The sequence below is a fragment of the Gossypium hirsutum genome, chromosome D05, assembly GCF_007990345.1.
Source record: "Gossypium hirsutum isolate 1008001.06 chromosome D05, Gossypium_hirsutum_v2.1, whole genome shotgun sequence".
Classification (NCBI taxonomy): Eukaryota; Viridiplantae; Streptophyta; class Magnoliopsida; order Malvales; family Malvaceae; genus Gossypium; species Gossypium hirsutum.
The window spans coordinates 1,789,339-1,811,305 of record NC_053441.1 but is presented as its reverse complement, the minus strand read 5'-3'; the positions used below and the strand labels follow the sequence as shown (position 1 = coordinate 1,811,305).

The following is a 21,967-nucleotide window of genomic DNA, read 5'->3' as shown; positions in this document are numbered from 1 at the left end:
AAACTCTTGTACTAGAAAATAGCCTTAAAATTCAGGGTAGAATATACAAAAGAATAATAATATGTACTTTTTAAAGCAAATACTATGTATTTTAAAAAAAAAATGCTTTTATCATCTTTACTTCACATGACATTTATATTTATAAATTTATTTAATAATTGAATAATAAAATATTTATAATTAAACTCTTATTAACCCTGAGTTCAATAGACATTTAGTTTTTGGTTATTTTATTTAAATACTTTATATAAAATTAGTAAAAAAAACATCATTTTATTAATATTTATTATTTTAAAAAAATATTTTTTTAATAATTTTCTTGATTGAATTAGTATTGAATCAAGAACATTATATAGATCTAGATTACGATACACTCATAATGTAAGTTAAAATAATTATGTAACAAATTGGTAGTGGTGGTGAATAGCCTCTTTCGGCCACAAGGCTACCCCGCGAAGAGTGTGGAATAAAGACCAAAGGCTGTGCTGCCTTGTGCAAGACCAAGTGCCGAGCATAGGTGGCGGTACGCGGTCCAGCCATCTAAGCTGACAAGTCAGCAGATTCTCCTCTGCAAATCATCAATGGCTTTTGATGTTTAGTAAAGTCATCTCTGGGGCAGGTTGGTGGGCTACACACTACAATCTGAAAAAAAAAATAGATGGATGATTTCGCAGGATGTGAAAAAGTGAAGCTCATTTTCTTCTAACATGTGGTTTGGAGCTAGCTATGATTCATTTTCAACTTTTCTCCTCTACTTAATTCTTAAATCATGTCGTAACTTAAGCATCGGATAGCAATCAAAATATCCACCTTAACGCACCATAGCTAACCTTCTTTATCTTTTTGCAGGCCCCACTTCTCCACAACCTAGATCCAGCACCAAAGTCTTATTGGTTCGAAGTATGCTTTAAGCCATTAACAACACCAACCCAATCAATCCCATCATATATGGCATAGATGGATAAATATCGTCTTTCAAAATTTGGGCTCAGCTTAAACACAGCCATGAGCCATGTTCCAATTTTTGCAAGGCAGCTCCAAATTTGGATAAAATGTATGTCCGATAAGTTTTTGGGTCGAGCTCAGGTTTGCATTTGGAACCATTGTCAGCCCATCTTTGCATTTATTACCCTGAACCAACGGCAGCCAATCATTTTTCTCTGGCTCACGTTAACCGGTTCACCTCGGCTTCAAACCGAAGCACCACGCCACAACATTTCTCCACGTAAACTAAAGCAGCAGCTCTCGTTTATTGAACTTGCGGGAACTCAAAAACAATTCGAAATTAATGGCTACCACTCACCTTACAACTCAAATTCTCCGGCAAGCCCCTCCTGTTTGCGGAAGTTTCCGACGTGTTACCACCACCGGACTCTCTTCTAGTTCTCCTCTTACTATAACCTTTAAGACAAGAAAAGAACCAAGTCCGAAGAACCAAAAGTTCAAGTGGGCACGTAAGTTAAGCTTAGTGGAGGAAAGCAGCCCGCCAAAACCAACTGTTGATGTTGAAGGGTTAGCTACTTTCTTGTACGATGATCTTCCCCATCTGTTTGATGATCAAGGGATTGATAGGACGGCATATGACGAACAAGTCAAGTTTAGGGACCCTATAACAAAGCATGATACAATTAGTGGTTATTTGTTTAACATTTCTTTGTTGAAAGTCCTCTTTAGGCCCCTGTTTCAATTGCATTGGGTCAAGCAGGTTCGATTCATTATAACCCTTTTTTTTTATTTGTTTATTAGGTATCTGCTTATTTGACTGGTTGAGTTGGTATAGACAGGACCTTATGAGATAACAACAAGGTGGACTATGGTGATGAAGTTCATGCCCTTGCCATGGAAGCCTGAGCTGGTCTTTACTGGAACTTCTGTCATGGGAATTAACCCAAACAATGGAAAATTTTGTAGCCATGTGGTGAGCTTTTTAATTTCTCCATAAACAATTCTTCATTTACAGTCCTTGTGAAATTTGCTAAATGTAATTTATTGTAGGACTTTTGGGATTCTATAGAGAACAATGAGTATTTTTCACTAGAAGGTTTATGGGATGTGTTTAGGCAGGTATGGCTCTTTAATTCAGCCAAAATGGCATTTTTATGGTCATAAGTTTGTGGTTCTTCCCTATCTTATATGTTGTAGAATGTTATTTTATTTTGCAGTTGCGGGTTTATAAGACTCCTGACTTGGAGACACCCAGATATCAGATACTAAAGAGGACTGCAAATTATGAGGTTATATTATAGGATCCTTGGGAAAATTTTGCATCTGTGATATAGTATTCATAGTGAGTAACATTAGGTGTATGCAGGTAAGGAAATATGAACCATTCATAGTGGTAGAAACAATTGGAGAGAAGCTATCAGGATCAAATGGCTTTAATGCTGTTGCTGGGTAAGTGTATTCGACTCGTGTGGAAAATCGAATTCATTATTTTGGTTTCAATTCTAATATTTTCTTGTTCCCTAGGTATATATTTGGTAAGAATTCAACAACAGAGAAGATACCAATGACTACTCCTGTGTTTACCCACGCACTTGATCCCGAACTATCCGATGTATCCATCCAAATTGTTCTACCATCTGAGAAAGATATAAGCAGGTTAGTGTTATCAGTTTAGTAGGGGTCCTAAACATTTGGAGATGGTTTCGTATTTCTGAACCGGATAACGACTGATAACCTTTTTAGTACTTTCATGCTATGCTTAAGCAACTAAGAAATGTATTGGTGTGTCAACAGTCTGCCAGATCCTAGTCAAGAAACAGTTAAGTTGAGAAAAGTGGAAGGAGGGGTTGCTGCAGCATTGAAGTTCAGTGGAAAACCAACAGAGGATGTTGTTCGTGAGAAAGAGAAAGCATTGCGCTCTAATCTTATGAAAGATGGTCTTAAACCAAGGATAGGTTGTATGCTTGCCCGTTACAATGATCCGGGACGAACATGGAGCTTTACAATGGTATGATTTTAACTTTCCTTTACAATTTTGCTTCTCAAGTCATTTGTTGCAAGTTTTAGTTCGTTCTTAGCATGCTAAAGGGATTTTACTTCAGCAGATTGTGCAATCCACTTCTCATAGTTCTGTTGCAGCACCTAATCATTGATCATAGTAACCGTTCTTTTTTCCACATATATAGCTGCTCGATTTAGCCATAAATTTTCCCTTCTTGAACAAGAAGTAAGCTATGCGTACTTTGTAATTTGCTTCTTTAATGCAATTTGATGGTTCTTTAATTGATTCTGGGGCTAGCTTTGTGATAGCACCTAGATAATAGCTAGTTTTCTTTGCCTGCTGACATGTTGGGATAGCAATGTTGATGTTACCCTCTATTACATGTTATGCTCATCTTACTTATTGATTTCATCCTCCACATTGTTCTATCGGCGATTGCATTGAAGAGAAATGAAGTGCTGATTTGGCTTGAAGAGTTCTCTTTGGATTAGCAACAATACTCGCTGCCGATCTGTCAGACCTGGAAGTGGTAATTAAAGAACCGGCATAGGCTGTACCGGAAACTTGCAATGTAATCATTTTGTTCTTGACAAAGGTCATGGATATGTAGCAAATTAAACTATCCAAAAATGAAAAATTGTAAAACCTTAGCATTCTCGAAAAATACATACCGGCGGACGGTAAGATCGAACCCGATCTTACACATTCCCGGACAGCATAGGTTTTGCTTTATGTTACAAGAATGAAAGCCTGAGATTGTATATCTGCTGTCATTGAGCTATTGTTGCATGTGTTAAGAATATTGCCTTAATGTTTGCGTTAATTAGCTAAATCATGTTATCAATTCATGTCGACGACAGCTTGGCATATGGACCCTAGAGAATATTACAGCTATGTTTCTAGAAGAATTCCATGTGAGTTTCCAGTTGGTAACCATGTGACCATAAAACTTAAGGCAAGTGCTCCCATACAATGATTTTGCTTTGTCGTTACCATATATTATGAACCCATATTTGTAAAAAAAAACATAAAAAGAAAAAAAATTATAGAAGTTTTTAAAAAATTAATAATTAAATAATTTTTAATTAATGGTACCACAATTCCAACGTCTGTTTTCTGAAGTTCTAAATTTCAAAAATGTAAAATTTTCTAGAAGATTTGCACCAGTTACGTAATGATGATTACTATCAAAGAAAAGTAAATAAATTTGGATTCAACTTTGTTCTTTTATTCCATTATGGACCACTCAATGTTGAAAATTAAAATATTCCAAAAATCTGAAAAGAGCTGACTGGAAACGTCTGAAACTAGCCGCCTGATGTTTTAAACGACAGCGTTTTGGACCGTGATACCCGAGTTGAGATTCCAGACGGCGCTGCCTCTTCAAGAAAACGCGTTCGTTGCGCCACTCTTTTATTTGTTTGGCTTTCTTCACCACCATTTTCCTATTTCTTGCGACCTTCCTTTTTTTTTTCCTTTAGCAAAGGCTGTTCTTCATTTTTTTTCTAAATTTATATATTTTAGATTATTTACTCCTGCTTTTATATATTTCATCTTCATATTTCTTCTCTTTCTGAAGGACTTTGTAGTCTTCTTTTTTTCTTTGTATCCGTGGCCGTTCTTGAATAGATTTAACTAGCCTTTCGGCGGGTTTGGGAGATCTAGGTGAGTTTTCTTTTTTATTTGAATCTGAAATTTTTTGATTAATTTCATTTACTAGTTGCTTATGAATTGTGAGCTGGGCTCTCTTTGTGTATTCTTTTCTGTAGCCGATTGATCTGAATTATTGAATAAAATTGTGTTTTTAATGCAAATGCTGATCTGGGTTTTTTTTTTAATGTTTCCCCCAGAGTCAGTTCTCACACACTATGTAAAAATATTATGATTTGAAATTCTGATCTGGGTTTGCAAAATCTCAGTAAGATTTTGATGTAAAAACATCTTTATGAAAAAAGATGTGTGTTTTTATCATTCTGAGTTTAGGATTTAGCCTTTTTAGACTAGCCATAAAGTTCATCTCTTGAAAGGGATAAACTTCACCTTTGAAAGCCTACTTATTTTATCTTATTTTTCGTTTACTAGCTTTGCTTCTTGTTGGTTTTAAATTCTGTTATTCTGATTCCTTTGTTGCACTTGATTTAATACATTGAGTTCAATCTTTTACAGGAAAAAGAAAAACATGGCTGACTCAAAACCAGACCAGCCTTTGATGCCATCATCATCAAGGAACCTACCTGATTTTAAGAAATCAGTTAAGCTAAAGTATGTGAAGCTTGGATACCATTACTTAATCACCCATGGAATGTACCTCTTCCTTACCCCTCTTGTAGTTGTCATCGCGGCGCAGCTCTCGACCTTTTCTGTTACGGATCTTTTTGATCTTTGGGAGCATCTTCAATACAACCTCATTTCTGTCATAATCTGCTCGGCCCTTCTTGTTTTCTTGTCAACACTCTACTTTCTAACCCGCCCTCGCCCTGTTTATCTTGTCAACTTTGCTTGCTACAAGCCGGAGGAATCTCGGAAATGCACGAAAAGGATGTTCGTAGATCAGTCACAATTGACTGGTACATTCACAGAGGAGAACCTTCAGTTCCAGCGTAGGATCCTTGAAAGGTCTGGACTAGGGGATTCAACATATCTTCCGGAGGCGGTCCTCAATATTCCCCCTAACCCGTCAATGCATGAAGCAAGAAAAGAAGCGGAGGCTGTTATGTTTGGTGCTATCGATGAGCTTTTGGCTAAGACCTCCGTAAAACCCAAAGACATTGGAATTTTGATTGTGAACTGCAGCTTGTTTAATCCAACACCATCGTTGTCTGCCATGGTTATCAACCATTATAAGCTTCGAGGTAATATTCAAAGCTACAATTTGGGAGGAATGGGTTGCAGTGCAGGTTTGATCTCGATAGATCTTGCGAAACATCTTCTTCAAGTCCATCCAAACTCCTATGCATTGGTTATCAGCATGGAGAACATTACCCTGAACTGGTACTTCGGAAATGATCGTTCGAAACTTGTATCAAACTGCTTATTCAGGATGGGAGGGGCTGCAATACTGCTCTCTAACAAATGGTCCGACGAAAGAAGATCCAAATATCAATTGGTTCACACTGTTCGCACTCACAAGGGTTCAGATGATAAATGCTTTTCCTGTGTTACACAGGAAGAAGACTCCATAGGGAAGATTGGTGTTACATTGTCGAAGGATCTCATGGCAGTTGCTGGTGATGCCTTAAAGACCAACATTACCACATTGGGGCCTCTGGTTCTTCCAATGTCTGAGCAGCTTCTTTTCTTTGCTACATTGGTTGGCAAGAAGCTTTTCAAAATGAAGGTCAAACCGTACATTCCGGATTTCAAGCTAGCTTTTGAGCATTTCTGCATTCATGCCGGAGGAAGAGCCGTTTTGGATGAACTGGAGAAGAATTTGCAGCTGTCTGAATGGCACATGGAACCATCAAGAATGACTCTCTACCGGTTCGGGAACACCTCAAGCAGTTCTCTGTGGTACGAATTAGCTTACTCCGAAGCTAAGGGTAGAATTAGAAGGGGTGACAGAACATGGCAAATAGCATTTGGTTCAGGATTCAAGTGTAACAGTGCAGTTTGGAAAGCTTTGAGGACGATAAATCCGGTAAAGGAGAAAAACCCATGGATGGATGAGATCCATAATTTCCCAGTTGATGTTCCAAGGGTCTCCACCATCTAAATGACAGAATTGGGTGGTGGTTTCAGCATTGGGTGGAGGAAACCTTTGCATTTAGATAATCTAGTTTTTTAAGTTATTTAAATGGGACTAGCTTTGAGTGGGATTATTATTGTTGTAACAATTTGTGGAAAGCATTGATTCGAGGGTGTTATGAGAAAACATTAGAACATTTTTTTTTTTACTGACATTATTTCATGAGATGCTTGGGCTTTCTTCCAAGATCTTCATCATTTTAAACTGGGATACAAGTTGTAGCTAATTTAACTTATGTATGGCATTGTAGACTTGTGCTTCTGGTCTCATAAAATCGTTTTTATCTGTTGAAATGAACCAGGGATAGCAAATAACACCAGCAATTGTTCCCTTACTATGGGCATCAACTTCGTCATCTCCATAAGATCCTTGCTTGCATTTCAAGCGAACTCGAACAACACTTATCGGGATAAGGCAACGAAATGGACATAACAAAAAAGATCTGCCTGGAGCCCAGACATCTTCTCCCGACAAAACTATAAACAAACCTAACGATAATACTAAGAATATTTCTTCGTGGGCGAAACAGTGGAAAGTAAACCTTGTTTGATTAATGAGATTTTCATTTCCTTATCTTTGATTTATCCATATCATTTTTCTAATATTTTGACTTTGCTTTTAAGTAACAATATATGCATTTTACTTTCTCTTACTCAAAAAACAAATAAATTAATTCAAGTATATTAAATCAAAGAGCAAATCAAACCCATCCCTTAAAATTTCATTCATTTTTACTATTAAAAAATGATTCTTGTACATTAGCAAAAAGTACATAAGACACATCATGTGTTACTATCTAATTATTCTATCAACCACGCCAACTTTTAATAGTACAAATGGATGAAATTAAAAAAAAAACTCATTTGTTCTTTAATCTAATATATAGAGAGGTTTTTTACAAAATTATTATAAAAAAATAAAAAATAACCAAAATGTTATCCTTTTTTTTTATTTATCAAAATATTATAATTTTTTTTATTTATCAAAATATACAAAAAAAAACAAAAATCTGAAAAAAAAAAAAAAACCTGTGGCGGCACCAAAGGTGCCAAAGTAATTGGCGGCACAGGACTAAAATGTAACTCTCTGCAGTTTCAAGGACCTGACATGAAATTTACCATTTTGAATTTTGAAAGTGAATTGGTGCGCTTGTGGGTGTGTCAGCGCCAAAACTGAAACTTGACTAATTGCCTTCTAAGCCCTCCTTATTTATTATTTTCTTTTTATTCCCCTTCAACTCACTTTTTTATTTAATAAACAAGCCCTCAATCTATTTTTGTAGTTAAATAAACTCTTAATCTATGATTTTTACTCATAAAAGCCCTTTATTTTATTATTAAAGTAAATATATTTTACCTAAAGTGAAGCTATTTAAAAAAGTATAAGCTAATTCGCATTTTATGTATTATTTTGGTAATTTGATGAGAATAGTTTAGTAAAAAGTAATAACTCTATTTTACTTTAATAAGTTTATTAAAAAGTAATTTTATGTATTATTTTTACTTTAATAAGTAAAAATTTATAGAAAATAGAGAAGTCTCATATCAATTAGTCCAAAAAATTTTTTTTACCTAAAAGTATTTTTGTAAAAAAGGTGATTCCATCCACAAATAAATTTTATTTATTTTTAGAAAAATAATTTGCTATTTAAATTATGTCTGACTTAGCAGTTAACGGTACTCATAGTAGTTTTCTTTCGCTCACATTATATTTAGAAACTATAAATTTAACTAATAATTATAATTTATACATGATAATATTTTTCTAAAGCTTTTATAATTATCCTTATTATCAATTTAATTTACGTATACGATATAAAATTTTAATTATAAAAACTTTAGAAAAATCTTATTATGTATAATTTATAATTATTAGTTGAATTTATAGTTCCCAGATATAATGTGAACAAAAGAAAATTATTATGAATATCATTAACTATTATATCAGACATACTTGAAAAAAAAATATTTTTCGAAAAATAAATAAAATCTATTTCCGGTTGGAATCGATTTTTTACAAAAATACTTTTTGGACTAATTGGTATAAGACTTCTCTATTTTTGGTGTTGAAAGAGAATAATAAATAATAAATAATGAAGGTTTATGAAGCAATTAATACTATTTAAGGTTTGATGTCGCCACACTCTCAGGCGAGACCTTAAAGCTTTTTTTTCAACAATCAATCTAAATGAAAAATTTACTTATTAGGAGTTTGAATATTTTAATTTATCATATTTCAGTTTGATGTTGCGTGTTTAATATTATTTTTAAGAAATATTTTTTAAACAAGTTACTTTTTAAAAGAAAAAATACTTCTCCCAAATAAAAAAATTAGCTAAAAAAGTATTTTTTTTAAAAAGTTAAAAATTTTTACTTCTCCTTAAAAACATTTTTTGAAACATTACTAAACTAAGCCTAAAAGCAATAGTTTATTAAAGTAAAATAGAGTTATTACTTTTTAATAAACTTATTAAAGTAAAATAGAATTATTACTTAATTAGAATTCTAAGTATCTTAATTATCACTTAATTACAAATTTTGGTAATTTGATGAGAATAGTTTATTAAAGTAAAATAGTGTTATTATTTAATAAACTATTCTCATCAAATTACCAAAATAATACATAAAATGCGAATTAGTTTATACTTTTTTAAATAGCTTTACTTTAGGTAAAATATATTTACTTTAATAATAAAATAAAAGGCTTTTATGAGTAAAAATCATATATTAAGAGTATTTAACTACAAAAATAAGTTGAAGGCTTGTTTATTAAATAAAAAAGTGAGTTGAAGGACTTAGAAGGGAATTAGCCAAGTTTCAGTTTTGGCGCTGACACACCAATTCACTTTCAAAATTCAAAATGGTAAATTTGCATGTCAGGTCCTTGAAACTACAGAGAGTTACATTTTAGTCTTGTGCCGCCAATCTCTTTGGCACCTTTGGTGCCGCCACAAGTTTTTTTTTTGCAAGCTTTTATTTTTATTTTTTGATATATTTTGGTAAATAAAAAAATTATAATATTTTGATAAATAAAAAAATAACATTTTAGTTATTTTTTATTTTTTTTGTAATAATTTTGTAAAAAACCCTATATAGAGACTAATTTGTTAGTTTTTAGTAAAAGAGAAAATATAATCTAATTCCTACTATGGAGACCTTCATGATACTTTTACCATGAATCTACTCTAGAATATCTTTCTAAACCAATATGATAAATTGACAAGAATGGAGAGTGCAGGGAGTGCAACATAAAATTATAGATGTCATTTATTAAATCTATTATAAAACCATTGGACTTGGTCTACGTATGCTAAAAGCAAGAAGACTAGAAATTATACAAAATACAGTTCGGTCTACTTCTATCTCTGATTAAAAAAAAGCTGTCTTGAAGATCTTGGATAAATGCGGTAATAAGCATTGACCCTGAAGATAAAGCTAGAAATCATCACCATTGTTACTCCTTTCCTGTTTCTTTCTCTTTGGTCTTGCCCTCTTCTGCAATCTGAAAGCCCTCGATCTTGCGTGAAACGTCTTCTGCAGTTACCTTCACCTTTCCAACCGACCCATTTGCTGCAAATGGTTCTGTGCCATCATGAGTCAAAGGGCCTGTCAGCCATATTCTAATCGTTCCATCCTCAGAACCCGAGGCATACGATTCTCCTCCAGGTGAGAACCGCACGCAATGCACAGGACCATGGTGACCCTTGTTACATGCTGCACACCAGATGTTAGTCAGTCATTACATGCTGCACACTAAATCATAAAGCACGGTCCAACTTATGTCTGAGAACATACCTATCTCATCTCCAGTGTGGAAATTAAAAACACGAACCCACATATCCTCTCCTCCGGCAACGAATTTATTTCCATACTTCGGTTCCAATGAAGCTGATTCAACTGTGCATGGCATGTTGTAGCTCTTTACCAACCCATAGCTGAGTAAATGCATAAAGCATAGATTATGGTGATTAGTAATCAATAAAAGCAGACATTCTACCACAAAATAGACCAATCTGACTCGAAAATCAGAACTTACTGGTTGGCATCCCAGAACTTAACGGTAGATCCATCAGCAGTTGTGATATATCGACCATCTTGACTCACTTCCGCACTGGTCACAGATGACTTGGTCTCTAGTGTTTGAACTATTTTACCACTCCTTACATCCCATAATCTGTACAGTCACAAAGAAAATCAGTAATAGGAGGGAGGGAGGGAGGGAGAGAGAGAGATGCCACAAAAAACCCAAGACAAGCATTAGACTGGATTTTATTAATAGCAGTAAGAAGCCACACAATTTAACAAAAATCTTTAAACTAAGTATAAAGCTATCATAACAACAAGAAGGTAAGCACTAGAAAACTTAAAACCCTTGCCTCACCGATATTCATACATCAGTAGATTTTGATCTCAAAACCTCGAAATAAGTGTCACGGTACCCCACCGGGAGGGGGGGGAGTGATAATTTACAATTTCTAGAACAAGATAACAGCCATCCACAGAATGGTATGAATCAATAGTAAACAATAAAAATGTAAACAAAACGCTTGCACTTATGAACAACAAACCATAAAATTACATTAAAGAACCTCCAAACACGGAGGGAAATGAATACCTGACACCTCCCATATCAGTGCAAGAACTTAATATTGTCTGATCACTATGCATCCATGTAACAGTTCTGACTGAACCGGGAGATTTGTCCACTTCTCTTGGAGGTGCATCTGGGCGATTCAAGTCATAAATACGGAGGACTTTCTCTACTCCCCCAGTCAATAGAAGGTGTGTATCCTGCTAACAGATTAGAAAATCTTTAATGAAATCTAGAAGTAAGAAACATAACGTAAAATAGACGCACTAACAACTAGGTGTACTTGGCCATAATTAAATACAGGGTACAAAAAGGCCAACAGTTCCACATGGTGGCATTTGGTATGGGATGATCACCCGAAAACCATGATTGAGCTGCCATATTTGGTGAGACCTCAATGGCCCTATGTGATCTAATTTCCACACACAAGGGTGGAAAACTTTTATTACCAAGTTCGTTTACCTATCAATAAATGCATTTGTTAATTTAACAATATTGCACTAACTAGCTTTGCAATGACTATGAATTCATATTCGGACAAAACAGCACATGTCAATTCAGAATTTCTGTACTTATGGTTTTCCATGCCAAGATGATGATACCAACTATCAACCCTTATGGCTTTATCGGCAGAAAGAATTTCTGCCTGCCTATATTTGTAACAGCAGAGAAGGTAGAGATTGCTTCCTTAGTGCTGGGCAGAAAGTTAAAGACCTAATACAAAATTCTAATGTGGTAGTCAACATCTTGTAATAAATTTCTTACTAAAAAAAGCAAAAGAAAAAAAATACTATGATAAATGTGAAACATGGTAAAAGTTTCTTTCTCAAGGCAACCAATGAAAATAAAGATCGAGAGAAGCCACCTAACTTACTAAATTGTTGCAAAGATAGCTTCTGTTTAGAAACAGACTTTGCTATTCACAAGAATTAATAGGGTTTGCTGGAAGAAATTGAAATTATTTTTCGCATGTTAAAATGAGAGCCAAAGTAACCTAGAAAGCTGTTTAACAACCAAGCTTAAAATGATAGAAAGCACCAGCTTTACCTCTGAAAAAGCACAAGCTCGAACTATATGCTTGTGTTCAAATGAGTGCAAGACATCACCTGTTAGTGCATCCCACACTTTCCTGCATATAATGACATTTCACAAGATTTGTCAACCTGTTATCGATAAATAACTCCATACAAACTATCAGCAGAGAGTTGAAGCATGAGCAGCTGTATAGCGCATAGCACCATTCACTAAGATTATTGTCTATTTGGAGCAACAATATGTTTTATCTGAGAACCAAAAAAGCTACAGGGAATGGAAAATATGTACAGAGCAGCCAAAAGAACACAAGTAAAACATATAGGGCACGCTACATTGACATAAAGTCTCTCAATTGTTAGTGTTAAAATATATGGAGAATTTTAGGCAAACCTCTTGCAGTGTTCCAAGAAATTGGTATTAAAGTCATAATCTGCATATATAGCTAAGAATCTGTCTGACAAAAATAAGTAAATAACTTTCAAATTATAACAACATATTGTAATTAATATCAAATAACATACGCAGAAAAGTCAGCAGAAGCGGAAGCAGCTCGTAAGGCATTTGTATCCAAGCAAACACTCCAAACTGCACCTTTGTGTCCTTCAAAGGTTCCTATCCAATCTCCAGTTTCACCATTCCTCAGCATAGGACTGGAATCTAAACCAGACAATTAAAACCCCATTTTTTTAAGCACAAGATCAATAATTATTGCCCACCATTTACATTAAAAAGAAATCTTTATCAATCAAATAGATTAAAACAAACAAATTAAGATAATCGATTACTAGTATGAAAACCCCATTTCCATGTACACAGAAAAAAGATAGCAATTACCTTTGCTGGCACTGATGAGGAAAAAACCATCAGGGGTAACGGGACTGTAAAAGAGATCCACAACGGGACGTGAATGGCCATGGCATACAAGTGGGACAGCAATCTTTTTCTTATCCATTTTCTTTTCTTTACTCGCAAATCAAAATACAAATAAGAAGAAAGAAAGAAAATTCCTTAAATCTCTAACAAATCTACACAAACCCAAAGATTAGAAAACAAAACTTGAACTTATTTTTTTTTCTTGGGTACTATACTGAATCAGAATATACAGAGAGAAAAGGAGATCAGTAGTGAAAAAGATGGAAATGGCGGTAGTTTAATACAGGTGGGAAAGACGCTAAAATTAGTGGGATTGGGGGATTTGATCGCGTTAGTCCACACCTCCTAACCCTGAGCTCTGAGCAAGATGATGACTTGATTATGCGAAAAATTTAAAGGAAAAATAAATAAGAAAATTCAGTTGTGATTATAGAAATCTAGAGTCAAGCACAGAGCAATGAAAAACAAAGTTTGGGGGGGGGGGGGGCTAGGCGCAAAGAAAAACCTGCTATGCTTCTCTATTTATACACAAAGGCTCGCTTGACTTCACGTTTTTTCACTTTAAAGTGAGTTTGAAGGGAGATAGAGCTTAGCCCAATAAGATTTATTAAATTTTCTAGCCCAATCCCAGAAAATACATCATCTAATTATAAATTGGCACAAGTTTTTTGTTCAACGATAGAGTTTGGCACAAGTGTGAAAAAATATAGATAAGAAGATAATGTTTTCTAATGATAACGAAAACATATAATAAAAATAGGCCCAGCTCATTTATCATCACCGCCACAAAGCCCATGAATTCCGCGAACACTGAGAGAGACTTCGTGTATATAAACCCAAAATTGAATTTGTTTTTATTCGGAATTCCGCGACCCCTTTCTTCAAAATCCCCGGGATTTGTAGTACAGTACAAAAGAAATAACTAAGAAGCATCAATACTCAATGGCGACGGTGGATATCGAGAGGAAGCAAGCGGCATCGGCGGAAGAGATATGCACCGCCAAGAGCGGCGCCAAGCAAGGGGAAGGGCTCCGGCAATACTATATCCAACACATCCACGAGCTTCAGCTCAACCTCCGCCAAAAAACCCACAATCTCAACCGTCTTGAAGCCCAACGCAACGAGCTCAATTCCCGAGGTTCTCTAACCATTATCTATTTCGTTTACCTCTATTTATTGTCATATTATTTAATTATGGGTTGATTTCGATTGCTAATTTGGGATTAGGGTTTTGGTTCATTTTTAGAAGTCGTTACCTTGTTATTTTGATCTGTGAGAAAATAGTGATATTTGAATAAAGGTTGGTAAGAAGAAGATTATTGTTTACTAATTTCTAGAGGTTAAGGCGGTGAACGCATCTGCTAGTTACATTGAGAATTGGATTCTATTTGTTGATTAAAAAAAAAAGCAGTGCAACAAAAAGGATTATATTGATCTCGCTGGTTTATATGACTTTGTGCTAGATCTGATAATAACTTAGTTGCTGCAATGGGGATAATTGGGAACTTTGTGTATTCTAATTCAACTCCATCTGGAGAAGTCTTAACTGAAAGATAATGGAAATTTATGCAAATTATTGGTTGAGCTTAGAAAGGCCATTTTTTTTTCTGTATGGATGGAAACTGTGTGGGGTTTAAAATGGGATGCTCGTATAGTTGATTACTGAAGCTGTGTAGTAACCTTATATTCTTATTGCCCATTTGCTTGTTGTTTACCTGTTTAGAATTGTTCTGATTGGAAGGGGGATGGGCCTATTTGGACATCATTGCATTTTTAGTTTGATAGTCTGGTACATCTGGCAATACTGTTAGGGGCCTTCTGTTTATGGTTAGGGAACAAGATTTTTTTTTTCTTGATCAGGGGAAGAGATCCTTTTTCAAGAGAACGTTTTCTTTATTATGGTGCATTCTTTTAGTCTATTTCTTGCATAATTACTTACTATATTTGCTTATCGGTCAGTGAGAATGCTTAGAGAGGAACTGCAGCTGCTTCAGGAACCTGGATCCTATGTTGGTGAGGTTGTGAAAGTTATGGGTAAAAACAAGGTCTTAGTCAAGGTATGTGATCCTTCCAAGCTCTCTCTTTGTCATTAAAATGGGAATAACATATTCTTGCAGACTACGAACTTGGTATCAGCATAAGATTTTAAAACTGTAATCATTTTCTTATTCTGTAATCCATGATGTCTTTTCTGGATTTCATGTTTCATTCTTACTCTTTACTCTTTTGTAATTTCTTGTATAGGTTCATCCAGAAGGAAAATATGTTGTCGATATTGATAAGAATATTGATATCACAAAAATCACACCATCCACTAGAGTTGCTCTTCGCAATGACAGCTATGTTCTCCATCTGATCTTACCGAGCAAAGTAGATCCCTTGGTTAATCTTATGAAAGTTGAAAAAGTACCAGATTCTACGTATGACATGATTGGTGGTCTTGATCAACAAATTAAAGAGATAAAAGAGGTTTCTCTCTCACTTCCTTATTTTGATCATATTTGCCTTACCGCTTTCTTTGTTTTACTTTATCTCTTATGGTTCTCCATTATAACCGAATTGGTTCAATTTTTTACACCTGCAATGTGGATGGTGTAAAATTTGCAGGTTATAGAACTTCCAATTAAACACCCTGAATTGTTTGAAAGTCTTGGAATAGCTCAGCCAAAGGTACTAGCATACTTCCAAGTTATAGCATTTTCTCAATTTGTTTCTCATATCATTGCATTGTAAAACTAACACTTGCCCTGTCATAAATTATAGGGTGTTCTGTTGTATGGACCACCGGGTACAGGAAAAACTCTATTGGCTAGAGCTGTGGCCCATCATACTGATTGCACTTTTATCAGGGTTTCCGGTTCTGAATTAGTTCAGAAATACATTGGAGAGGGCTCTCGAATGGTTAGAGAACTTTTCGTTATGGCCAGGTTGCTCTTCTTCCTTGCTTGTTATCCGGGCAAAACATATTATATACTAGCTAAGTAAAACTCTTTTTAAATATCTGTGATATATAAATTTTAATTTTAAATCCCTTTTGAGTTTGAAGAAAAGGAACCTTTTTTTCCCTAAATGTCTTAGTAACTTGTTATCTGGACCACAAAGTAAAGCGCTTCTGTCTGATTATCTGTCACACTGTTGTACCTTTGTTTTGTATTATTTTTTGCACTTAAAGTAGTTCCCTCCTCTGTTTTTCTCCTCCCTTCTCCAGGGAGCACGCTCCGTCGATCATATTTATGGATGAGATAGACAGCATTGGGTCCGCTCGAATGGAATCTGGAAGTGGCAATGGCGACAGTGAGGTGCAGAGAACAATGCTGGAGCTTCTCAACCAGCTTGATGGATTTGAAGCATCTAACAAGATCAAGGTATTAATTACTTGACAGAAATAAACATTCAATGAAATAGCAAGACCGCCTTATAGTCTGCATAATTTATTTTATTGTTTCCTTACCTGCTTTTGTGCATTGAATAATAGGTTCTGATGGCCACCAATCGGATCGATATCTTGGATCAAGCTCTTCTTAGGCCAGGACGAATTGACAGGAAGATTGAATTTCCAAATCCTAATGAGGAGGTACTTGCCATTCAATGTCATCATTGTTATGTTCCTTCAAGTATTTTAGTACTGTTGTCTATCTTATTCGTGTTAGGGTTAATATAATGCCACACCCTGATTCCCACTTTGTTCTTATAGAATGTTTAAAGAAAAAAGGCATGAAAGGATTTTGTTTGAACTTAAAATATTGCACTTTTTCGAATTCATAATCTTTATTATGCATGATTGACTGGTAGGGTTCTCAGGCTTCTGTTCCAGTGGCTATGTGGCAGCCTCAGAATAAATAAGAATCATGTCCTATTAAACTTACTGTGCAGTGTCGCTCACTCGGGAGAAACAATAATTTGCACAGTAGAATTTGGTGAATCTTTGATTCTGTGTTGCTTCAACTCTTACATTGTTCTTGAAGCGCTTGTATTTGACCCATATATGGACATGGGTAGTTTGATCCTCCAAATACATAACTTTTGAAAATAATTCAACATACCTTTGCTGGATGCATACATGCAACTGTCACTTGCACCTGAGTTTGAGTAATGAAGTTGATACATATCCAACATCAATACGGAGCTGCAACCCTCCAAATATATGGAAAAGTTTTGAAAAATTGAGCATATCTGTGTTGGAAGTTTACCCGTGTCACTTTACAGTCCAAGTGACAATTATCTTTCATGTGCTAGTGCTGCTTTAATGCGCTACCACTACACAATAGAAACTTCTGTCATTTTGAACCACATTAGATAGCCAAATTTTTTCAGTAACGAACTTGTTCTGGTTCTTTTGCCCTGGTCTTTTTTTTCTCAACCCGTTCTGGGTATTATGAAAAATATGCAGTGAATAGAGCAGTCCCATAGTAGCAGTGTTTGCTTCTACGGGTGTACCAGAATTTCTCTTATTTCTGGAATGCATCTTATGTCTCTTTAGGTACTTATATTGTCTGTTCAATTATATGCAGTCTCGTTTCGACATCTTAAAAATACATTCTAGAAGAATGAATTTGATGAGAGGGATTGATCTAAAGAAGATTGCTGAGAAGATGAACGGTGCTTCTGGTGCAGAGCTTAAGGTATGTATTCAGATAATAAGATGTGCTTCTGGATATGCAGACATCTTGCTTCAATTCAGAATATGGTTGGCAAGCTGTGAATAGCATCTTTTCTTCTAGTTTCCTATCTCCTTCCCTTACCCCAACTCCCAAACCGCATAGAGAGATGATTTATTTGAGGATTTATTAGTACATAAGTTGGATAATCAGATTCAAGGCCTTAGGCTTGTGATTCTTAACTGGTTTGTGTTTGTGCTAATTTATGAAAAACTCTATTCCGTTTTTTTGCAGGCTGTGTGCACGGAATCAGGAATGTTTGCTTTGAGGGAAAGGAGAGTCCACGTAACACAAGAAGATTTCGAGATGGCGGTGGCGAAAGTAATGAAGAAGGAAAGCGAGAAAAACATGTCCTTACGGAAGCTATGGAAGTGATTATGTTTTATTATTTATTGTGCTTTCGCGGTTTTGGGGTAAATTCAAACATGGAAACCCGATTTAATATATGAACAATGTGTAGAAATATTATATTATTTGCCTGGCTAGTACTACACACGTCTACTTTTCTAGACAAGGTAAGAGGACATTTTATGAAATCATATTTGCTAAGTTTTGGATTCATGAGAGTGTCATTGGCAAAACTAAAACTGCTTCTAAAATAGTTACTTTATGAACAGGTGACAATAATTGGTTCAATGGTCAAAACCCACCCCCCAGACAAGTCAAGACAACCGCATTTATTGCTGTGATTGAAAAGTCGAAACTATTAGTTATTAGGTTGGTGGATAATAAATATAATATTTAAATACATACGACTCTTCCACACTTGGCTTTCTTTGTCATGAGGTAAACTGATTTCCACCCAAATCGCTGCTTATTCAAAACTCTTACCCTTTACGATAATTTGTTGTCCTTTTCGGGGTATTAATTAGGCCTATCAAAATCGTTTTACTTCATTTTCCTGAAAGGGCCTGCCTGGCCTTTAAAAGCAAAATAATCTTCATGTGATTCCGCGTGATAAGTTGGTTTTTTTTTTTACGAATCTGACCTATAAATTTAAAAAATCATAAAAATGACTCAACTTTAAGATTAATTATGAGAATGATCATCACTTTTTGAGGCAGCACCGCTTGTGTTACCTTGCAAATTGGTGACACCTAAAAATAAATCGGTTATTGTTGCACTAATTAAACTTTTGGTTTATTTGCATGTTAGGTTTTTTTTTAAATTAAATTTAAATAATTCTTAAAAGATATAAGAATAATAAAAATAATTTATTTTCATTTTTTATTTTCATTTTTATTTTTATTTTTTTAAAACAATAAACTTAAAAAACTATATAAAATTTTTATTTAAATTACCCAATATGTCCCTCAAAAATTTTCCTCAAGATTATCTAAATTCAAATATGTTAGGGAATAAATTGAAAAAGTTTAAATCTAGATAAACTTGAGGAAGTTTTTTGAGGGATATATTTGGGTAATTTAAATAAGTATTTTATATAATTTTTTAAGTTTATTGTTTTTAAAAAATAAAAAAAAATGAGAAGGGTTTATTTTTGTTATTCTTATACCTTTTAAAGGCTATTTAAATTTAATTTCAAAAAGGTATAGACCTAACATGCAAATAGATTAAAAGTTTATTAGTGTCGTGGTACTCTTATGGGGCATTTTTTTTTCAACCAATCTAAAAAAGATAATTACGTCATTAGGTCCCCGAACATTTTGCCTCTACACGCTTCAGTCTGGTGCTACTAATTTGTCAAGAGGTACCAAAAAATTATTTGGGGGGGGATTTTTAGGGTGGTGTCGCTTAGAAAAGTGACGGTACCTAACTCCACTATAGAAATAAGGTCATTCCCATAATTAATCTTGAAGTTGATTTATTTTCATAAAATTTTAAATTTATAGAGTCAGATTCCTAAAAAATTCTATAAATTTACTAGGGTCTGACAATTCAAGTCCATCTATAAACCTCTCAAACTATAGCTCGGCGGTTGCTTTCTCGTATAATATTTCACTTAGAGCCAAATTCCAACTAACTTTTCCGTTTACAAAACTCAAGATTAATTCCATAATGTCCCAAAATTATGATTTAAATTTCCAATTAAGTTCTTCTCTTATTCTAGATTTTAGTTTGGACTGAAAATTTTAATTCGAATATGACTTGGAGTACATTTATAATATCATTTAAATTAAAGATTATTTTTTAAACATGTCATATTCAATTTGTGCATACAATAGATACCAATGTATTTAAGATTTGATTCTTCATCAATTTTGAGCTACCATATAATGTTAAGCTGATAATTAGGTTAATAGAACCTTGAGGACTTAATTAAAAAAATTAAACTTGGTACCAAATTAGATTCCAACCCCGAGTTTGAATTAATCCAAATACTTATATTTACGAAGTTGACTTAAAAGGGGTAAATATTATATTATACGAAATACGATTTTTAGGCTTCATTGTCGCCAACGGCAGGAAAGAACTTATCCTTTTTTTTTTCTTTCATATCCATCTTAAGTTTACAAAGATGCAGACCCAGCAATGGCCAGTTTTTCAACTTGTTTCATGTCTCCTCATTCTTTCCCAGCTTGTCTATTTCTCTTATGCCGATGTTGGCACTGCTGCCCAGTACAGCCCACCATATTTACGTAAGTATACTTGATCCTTTCCACAAGAGCAGCATATAATTTAAGCTCTGAAAAGTAATAACTCGACTGCTATAAGTGCAGCGACGGCGTGTTATGGTGACGATCAAACCCAGTTCCCATCGAGCAATTTGTTCGCAGCAGCTGGAGATGGGATATGGGACAATGGAGCATCGTGCGGCAGGCAATACCTGGTACGGTGCATCAGTGCTTCGCAGCCTGGGACTTGTGTTGAGGACCAGACGATCCAAGTCAAGATTGTTGATTATGCTCCCACTGCACAGTCTCCTCCTTCGACTCAATCAACCACCATCGTCTTATCCGAGACAGCTTTTGGTGGGATCACTAATATAGCTGTTAATTCCATCAACATAGAATTTCAACAGTAATTCCATCATCTCCTTAATATGATATTTACTCATTAATTGTTAATTGTTTCCCGTTTTCCCCATATTTCCAAGTTCTAAGCTCTTTTGCTTCTTCATTTGCAGGGTCTAAGTCTCTTACATGGCGCCCTGCGTACTGAAGGTAGCTAAAGGAAGAAGAAACCTATATGGTAAAAGTAACACGGGAGCATTTGTAGTTTAAAAATAGATAAATTAATCTATTAAAAATTCCTACTATACAAAATTGATATTTATATGTAAATGCAAACTATATGTAGCATATCATGTGTCACTATTTAATTATTTCATTAGTCACCATTGCAATTGAATGAATTTAATCTATAATCGTCAATTTATTTTTAATAAAAGTTCTTTTAATATAAAATTCTTTATAAGATATTAATCTGGAAAAGGAATATCTTTTTTTGGTTATCATTTAGGTGGTAATTATTAATTAACGAAACTATGTGCCATTTGATTTCTATTCAATTTGCTACGTCGATTCTGTTTGTATGCTCTTGGTAACAATAATAAACGAGTTTTGATTTAAAACATGTTTTCGACAGTAACAGCAATTAAAGTAGAGGAATTCATGCATGCATCGATTTTTTTTATAGAGAAAAAGTTTTAAAAAGTATGCAAATTGGACCCGTTTGTCCCACTGGATTCACATTCACTTCAAATTAAAAGATTAATGCATGCATTTTCTCCTTAAAAACAGCAATTAACATTTAGTTAGGTTTGTCTTGTGTTTTGATCTGCTATTATATTGTTATTTTTAATTTCATTAGAAGGATTTAAATATTTAATGAATGGCATGGGTTTATTTTTATTCTTTTAATTTTTAATTTTTAATTTGATAGATTAATATTTTTTTTGTATTTCAATTTTCATATAGTACAATTAAAGTATAATATAAAATATATTTGAATAATTGCAAGTATTAAAATAATATAACACAAATAAATTATAGGAGTAATCACAGACTAAATAGATATTAAAACCCACCCATGACAACTACGAATGATGAAACTTCAAGACCCGACGTAAATAACCACGTTTACTAAAAAATTATATATGTGTAATAAAAGTACGTGAATTTACCGTTACTATTATTATTATTTTTAACTAATTTTATT

The 21,967-nt window shown here is 34.3% G+C and overlaps 5 protein-coding genes across 6 annotated transcripts; 4 read left to right on the top strand and 1 right to left on the bottom strand.

Moving 5' to 3' along the window:
• Positions 1-942: 942 nt before the first annotated feature.
• On the top strand, positions 943-4,613 carry LOC107907433 (uncharacterized). 2 transcript variants are annotated; one of them, XM_016834811.2, is made up of 8 exons: positions 943-1,705; positions 1,781-1,918; positions 1,996-2,064; positions 2,163-2,234; positions 2,312-2,394; positions 2,470-2,601; positions 2,740-2,953; positions 3,051-3,438. In XM_016834811.2, exons 1-8 carry the CDS (start codon positions 1,289-1,291, stop codon positions 3,096-3,098), a joined length of 1,173 nt encoding a protein of 390 aa, XP_016690300.1. In that variant the 5' UTR covers positions 943-1,288; the 3' UTR covers positions 3,099-3,438. The 2 variants fall into 2 exon arrangements, with proteins under 2 accessions (XP_016690300.1, XP_016690301.1); XM_016834812.2 differs by having other exon boundaries at positions 956-1,705; positions 3,394-4,613.
• On the top strand, positions 4,398-6,943 carry LOC107907434 (3-ketoacyl-CoA synthase 11). The gene is made up of 2 exons (XM_016834813.2): positions 4,398-4,612; positions 5,114-6,943. The coding sequence occupies exon 2, from the start codon at positions 5,127-5,129 to the stop codon at positions 6,657-6,659; it is 1,533 nt and encodes a 510-aa protein (XP_016690302.2). The 5' UTR covers positions 4,398-4,612; positions 5,114-5,126; the 3' UTR covers positions 6,660-6,943.
• Positions 6,944-9,933: 2,990 nt separating this feature from the next.
• LOC107907437 (serine-threonine kinase receptor-associated protein) lies at positions 9,934-13,841 on the bottom strand. Its single transcript, XM_016834815.2, has 7 exons — positions 13,152-13,841; positions 12,839-12,974; positions 12,330-12,411; positions 11,307-11,482; positions 10,728-10,865; positions 10,487-10,626; positions 9,934-10,405 (listed from the first exon to the last, which is right to left on the bottom strand). Exons 1-7 carry the CDS (start codon positions 13,267-13,269, stop codon positions 10,146-10,148), a joined length of 1,050 nt encoding a protein of 349 aa, XP_016690304.2. The 5' UTR covers positions 13,270-13,841; the 3' UTR covers positions 9,934-10,145.
• A 139-nt stretch (positions 13,842-13,980) lies between these two features.
• On the top strand, positions 13,981-18,407 carry LOC107907436 (26S proteasome regulatory subunit 8 homolog A). The gene is made up of 9 exons (XM_016834814.2): positions 13,981-14,328; positions 15,150-15,247; positions 15,435-15,659; positions 15,798-15,860; positions 15,954-16,117; positions 16,399-16,555; positions 16,666-16,764; positions 17,702-17,812; positions 18,083-18,407. The coding sequence occupies exons 1-9, from the start codon at positions 14,133-14,135 to the stop codon at positions 18,221-18,223; spliced, it is 1,254 nt and encodes a 417-aa protein (XP_016690303.2). The 5' UTR covers positions 13,981-14,132; the 3' UTR covers positions 18,224-18,407.
• A 1,653-nt stretch (positions 18,408-20,060) lies between these two features.
• On the top strand, positions 20,061-21,166 carry LOC107907438 (EG45-like domain containing protein). Its single transcript, XM_016834816.2, has 3 exons — positions 20,061-20,445; positions 20,527-20,827; positions 20,934-21,166. The coding sequence occupies exons 1-3, from the start codon at positions 20,325-20,327 to the stop codon at positions 20,938-20,940; spliced, it is 429 nt and encodes a 142-aa protein (XP_016690305.1). The 5' UTR covers positions 20,061-20,324; the 3' UTR covers positions 20,941-21,166.
• Positions 21,167-21,967: the final 801 nt, after the last annotated feature.

Bases quoted from the DNA above. Each gene is read 5' to 3' on its own strand.
- LOC107907437 (XM_016834815.2), bottom strand. From the start codon at position 13,269: ATGGATAAGAAAAAGATTGCTGTCCCACTTGTATGCCATGGCCATTCA. The intron at 12,975-13,151 runs GTAATTGCTATC...TGTCTGGTTTAG, and splicing joins CCTCATCAGTGCCAGCAAAG to ATTCCAGTCCTATGCTGAGG. The intron at 10,406-10,486 runs GTATGTTCTCAG...TCTGGTGTGCAG, and splicing joins CCACACTGGAGATGAGATAG to CATGTAACAAGGGTCACCAT.
- LOC107907436 (XM_016834814.2), top strand. From the start codon at position 14,133: ATGGCGACGGTGGATATCGAGAGGAAGCAAGCGGCATCGGCGGAAGAG. The intron at 15,248-15,434 runs GTATGTGATCCT...TTTCTTGTATAG, and splicing joins AAAACAAGGTCTTAGTCAAG to GTTCATCCAGAAGGAAAATA. The intron at 16,556-16,665 runs GTATTAATTACT...ATTGAATAATAG, and splicing joins AAGCATCTAACAAGATCAAG to GTTCTGATGGCCACCAATCG.
- LOC107907434 (XM_016834813.2), top strand. From the start codon at position 5,127: ATGGCTGACTCAAAACCAGACCAGCCTTTGATGCCATCATCATCAAGG.
- LOC107907433 (XM_016834811.2), top strand. From the start codon at position 1,289: ATGGCTACCACTCACCTTACAACTCAAATTCTCCGGCAAGCCCCTCCT. The intron at 2,235-2,311 runs GTTATATTATAG...AGGTGTATGCAG, and splicing joins AGAGGACTGCAAATTATGAG to GTAAGGAAATATGAACCATT. The intron at 2,954-3,050 runs GTATGATTTTAA...TTACTTCAGCAG, and splicing joins GAACATGGAGCTTTACAATG to ATTGTGCAATCCACTTCTCA.
- LOC107907438 (XM_016834816.2), top strand. From the start codon at position 20,325: ATGCAGACCCAGCAATGGCCAGTTTTTCAACTTGTTTCATGTCTCCTC. The intron at 20,446-20,526 runs GTAAGTATACTT...CTATAAGTGCAG, and splicing joins GTACAGCCCACCATATTTAC to CGACGGCGTGTTATGGTGAC.